At 29.2% G+C, this 4,933-nt stretch overlaps 1 protein-coding gene across 1 annotated transcript; it reads right to left on the bottom strand.

Annotated features, from left to right (window-relative positions):
- Nucleotides 1-910: 910 nt before the first annotated feature.
- Nucleotides 911-2,195, bottom strand: LOC105851752 (zinc finger BED domain-containing protein RICESLEEPER 2-like). Its single transcript, XM_012713458.1, has 2 exons — nt 1,631-2,195; nt 911-1,524 (listed from the first exon to the last, which is right to left on the bottom strand). Exons 1-2 carry the CDS (start codon nt 2,193-2,195, stop codon nt 911-913), a joined length of 1,179 nt encoding a protein of 392 aa, XP_012568912.1.
- Between the last annotated feature and the right edge of the window lie 2,738 nt (nt 2,196-4,933).

The following is a 4,933-nucleotide window of genomic DNA, read 5'->3' as shown; positions in this document are numbered from 1 at the left end:
ATTATATAAGAATAACAAATTAAACTTATGTTCTTTCTTATAACAGAAATGCTAATATATGCTAACATATATATATATATATAACATGCAGTTTAGATTGCTAACAGAGTAACAGTTCTAGTTGTGGTTACTTACAGTTTTGATTACTAACAATTTTTAGCATTTAAAAGAATAATAAGATATAACAATAATATCTTACCAGGCAGAACAACAAATTATACAAATCCCAAAAAAATTGTGTTGATATTGTCATAGAGCCAAGTCAATATTTGACTTAAGTTTGTGTGACTTCAAAAAATTCAAAAAAGTCCAAATCTGAAAAGTTTGGCAGAATTACTTAGTACTAACACAAGATTGACAAAATCATTTCAAATTAGTAACAATAAAAAGAAATATGACATACAATAATTTTATTCAACCACAACTATATGGCTGTGATGATGAGCCAACTGCAGTAGTTGCATTTCCCACTAACATTCCTTGAAACTGTGAAATAATTAACAAAATAATAAACATTAGACTATATTATGAACATATAAATATATTAGGAAGTTCAAACAGTTAAAAGATACATAAATAATTTTACCTTTAATAATTTCTTCAGAAAGATCAACATCTTCACTAAGATTTAAGTCTTTGAAACAAGTGAGTGAAGGTTTTAGCCAATTCTGAGTGCAAATTAATGCTTCAACCATTTCTGTCTTTAGAAAAGGTCTCAATGACTCTCCCACCAATACTAAAAGCACTTTCAGAAGCAACTGTAGACACCGGTATGGCCAAAATATCTTTGGCAATAAGAGATAAGATTGGGTACTGAGTTGCATTACATTTCCACCAAGCAAGAATATCAAACTTTTCACTCATCTTCACACAATTACTAGAATAATACCCCTCAAGCTCATTTTGTTGGTCAATGGAGTCTCTCTTTCAAATGGTCTTCAAAAGCTTGTGCTCTGGCCATATGTGAATTATGGGCAACAGCAACAGAGGTTTCATCATAGGAATCACTGTCAACAACCATGGGAGTTGGTTGTGGTGAATTATGTTTTTTGTCATGCACTTTTTTATACCATTTGTACATTTTACTTAGATCTTCTTTAATTAATGTGATCAATTCAATAGCCACCTCTGATTTAGTTGCATACATATCTTGAAAGCACCACTCAACATATTTCAACTTATACCGTGGATCGAAAATTACATCAAAATATAGCAACTTATTAATGTTTATAATACTACCCCAATATTTATCATATTTTGCTAACATATCCTCAACCACACTTGCAAAAAGGGTGTTCAAATTCAAGGAGGCATTTTGCAGCTCACAATAGATTGTGGACAATTGGTGAAAAGTTGCATGTATACTCTCATGTTGTGAGGAGGAAAACAATCTAGTTGCCTCATAAAATAACTTCAAAAAAGTTGCAAACGCCCTAGCTGTATCCCAATCAGAACTAGTTGGGGGACCAGCTTCTCCAAAGAAATCCTTATAACTCGACTCCTCAACCTCAAGCTTCCCAAAAGCTACTTGAAATTTCTCAAGCCTCAAGCATCAAGTAGGTTGAATTCCAACGAGTTGAAACATCAAGAGATAGAAATTTTTTACAAGATATTCCAGCTAATTGAATACATTCCCTAAACTTAGCAGCCCTTTGAGGTGAAGATTTTACAAATCTAACAACATTTCTAATGCTAGAGATTGCCAATTTTTTTTCTTTCAAGCGATCAGTTACAACTAAATTCAGAATATGAACAACACACCTCATGTGGAAGTGTTCCCCATCCCCCATCAAACCATCCGTATTATTTATCTTTTTTTTTTTCAAAAAAGCAACAGCTACATCATTGGATGATGCATTATCAACGATTATAGTTGACACATTCTGAATCCCCCAATCCTTTAAAACCTCTTCAATCTTTTTACCAACTGTGTCACCCCTATGATTTGGGATTACTGTGAAACTAATAATCCTTTTTTGATAACTCCAATCATTATCAAAAAAGTGTGTCGTAAGGGTCAAGTAGTTAAGGTTTTGGATTGAAGTCCAATAATCTATTGTAAGAGCTACCCTATTGCAATCAGACTTAAAAAAAGCTTTCGACCTTACTTTTTCCTCCATAAACAACTGAAAACTATCCCTAGCTACAGTTCGTCTAGACGGTATTATAAATTGTGGCAGCAATGTTCTCAACATATATTTAAATCCTTCATCTTCCACGGCTTTGAGTGGTTGTTCATCCAAAATCACAAAAATAGACAATGCCCTACGACAAGCTTGAAGGTTAAATTTACTACTTGTTGAAACCAAACCAGATCCTTCTTACATTAGGAAATGTAAGAATAGTTTAGGTGGGGTCATCAGATACAACTAAAGGTTTTTTGGCACATCTAGTAAGGTGGTAGTTGAGGTTAGAGGTGCCATGAGTTCGAGAGTCACACAAGTATATTTTGTGGCAGTATTTACATGCGACAGACGGTACTTCCACTTCACTAGAAGTAATTTTGTTAAAGTGTTCCCAACATTTAGAGGATTGCCTAGGACCACTTGCATTAGCTTTTCTCTTTTTTTGTAACTTGATTGTTAGCCAATTCAGGTCCAACAACTACAGTTGTTGATGCTGCACCAGTTTCAGTAGTGTTGATATTTGGAGTTGGTATATTTTGACTAGGTTGGTTCATCACTGAAATCATGAAGGAGTCTTAATAACCAAATACCAACCACTTGGAATTATTTATTTTAAGTTTATTGACTTTTAAAGGGTTGTAATAAAATTTTAAGGACGATGTATTAAAATTTTAAATGGATGTAATTTATCATTCAAGGATTTTATTACTCTATTATTTAAGTGGCTGCAATTGAACATTTAAGGGGAGTTATGAATATTTAAGGGACTTTAATTTAACCTATAAGGGGGTTTAATTTGTATGTAAGTTACTATAATTCAAGAGTCTAGTGTCTTTCACACACGTTAGACTTATTCAACCCATTGAGGGTAACTATAATACAGTGTCTAGTATGTAACTAGCACACTGTACTCATTAAACAATATTAAAATAATATTCAAAAAAATATCCATTAAGAAAAAGAAAAAGAAAAAGCATATAATAAACATAATTATATATTGGAGAAACATGCATCAACAAAAACTTAAGCATGCATATAATACATTTAAAAGTATGTATAAGAAGAAAAAAAATTAACATACATTACATGTTATAAAATGGTGTATAAGAAAAAAAAATTACGCATACATTAGAAAAACTGAAGCATTACAATTAAATAGAAGCACACATTAAAAAAAAAAAACTGAAGCACTAATTACATTTAATAAGAAAGAAGATCTAGTTACATTTAGAGAAAAAAAAAAGAAGCATATTTTTAACATGTTAATTAAACACATAAAAAGAACTAGAGACTTTAAACACATTAATTAAACATATACAAGTTAAATATATAGCATTCATTTATAGGCATAAAAATATAGTATACGTTTGAAAAACTTATAAACATCAAATAGAAAAAATATAAGCATCAAACTGAAGAAGAAAAAAATAGAAGTACAAACTTACAGTGCTCTTGCTCTACAATCACCCCTTGCTTGCTACTATTACTGGCTCGTTGATCTATCTTTTCCAGCCACAACCCAAGAACATCAAGAAAAGTGGTTGGAAATTAGTAAAAGTATGTTTTTTTTTCTCTCCAGAATATGCAAAAAAATCAAACTCTAGAAAGTATTCTGAGAAAAAAAAATCAGAACATATCTAATAAATATTTATATCTAGACATCATAGTTTGAATTCATATCAGAATATGCATATTAGAGTTTTCTAGATATGAATATTTATTAGAGTTGGAAATTAGAGTTTGAATTCAAAAATCAGAATATTCAAATTCTAGAGTATGCAAAAAATCAAAGAAAAAATTAAAAGAATATTACCTTGAAGATATGAAATCTAATAAGCAGAGAAAATAAAACAAAAAAATATAAAAATAAATTAGTTATATGAAATAATATCAACAAATCTAATAACTAAAAAAAGCTTTGTTTTTACATCATACGAAAAATTAATAATAAGAATATGAATATCAAATGTTGGTCAGAAAGAGCATCAATTATCAAATATCAACAAACAGAAGCATACATACAAAAAACTGAAATTGAAAAATAAGCCTACACTCAACACAACAATATGAATAAAATAACTAACCGAAGAAACAAACTAGATAAATAAATAAAAAGTAAAGTTAATTATAAACAAACTAGATTTAAAAAGCTTGAAGTCTAAAAGTAGGAACCCTAATCTTAAAACTTTTGAAAATTGGAAACATTTAAATAATTAAAAGAAGAGAAGAATGCTTTAGAAATAACAAGCATAAACATACATAAAAAAACTGAAATTAAAAAATAAGCATACACTCAACACAACAATATGAATAAAAGAACAAACCGAAGACACAAACTAGATAAATAAATAAATAAGTAAAATAAATTATAAACAAACTAGATTGAAAAAGCTTGAAGTCTAAAAATAGAAATCCTAATCTTAAAACTTTTGAAAATTGGAAACATTTAAATAAATAAAAAAGAGAAGAATGCTTTAGAAATAACAAATAGAAGCATACATAAAAAAAATAAACTAAAATGGAAAAATAAGCATACACTCAACACAACAATATGAATAAAAAAACTAACCAAAGATACAAATTAGATAAATAAAAAAGTAAAGTTAATAATAAACAAATTAGATTGAAAAAGTTTGAAGTCTAAAAATAGGAATCCTAATCATAAAACTTTTGAAAATTGGAAACATTTAAATAATCAATGACATGGTTTTTCTTCTATTCAGTTAGCTTACGTAAAATTTCAGTCTGTACCCAAAACAACAAAAATCAATCAGAAAAGTGCTATAAATTCTGCAGTACATTAACCA

The sequence above is a fragment of the Cicer arietinum genome, chromosome 3 (genome assembly GCF_000331145.2).
Source record: "Cicer arietinum cultivar CDC Frontier isolate Library 1 chromosome 3, Cicar.CDCFrontier_v2.0, whole genome shotgun sequence".
Taxonomy (NCBI): domain Eukaryota; kingdom Viridiplantae; phylum Streptophyta; class Magnoliopsida; order Fabales; family Fabaceae; genus Cicer; species Cicer arietinum.
This window is presented reverse-complemented; position numbering and strand designations above follow the sequence as displayed.

Excerpts from the sequence above, each read along its gene's own strand:
- LOC105851752 (XM_012713458.1), bottom strand. The coding sequence starts at position 2,195 with ATGTTGAGAACATTGCTGCCACAATTTATAATACCGTCTAGACGAACT. Across the intron at positions 1,525-1,630 it reads GGCTGCTAAGTTTAGGGAAT|CTTTTGGGAAGCTTGAGGTT; the intron begins GTATTCAATTAG and ends AATTTCAAGTAG.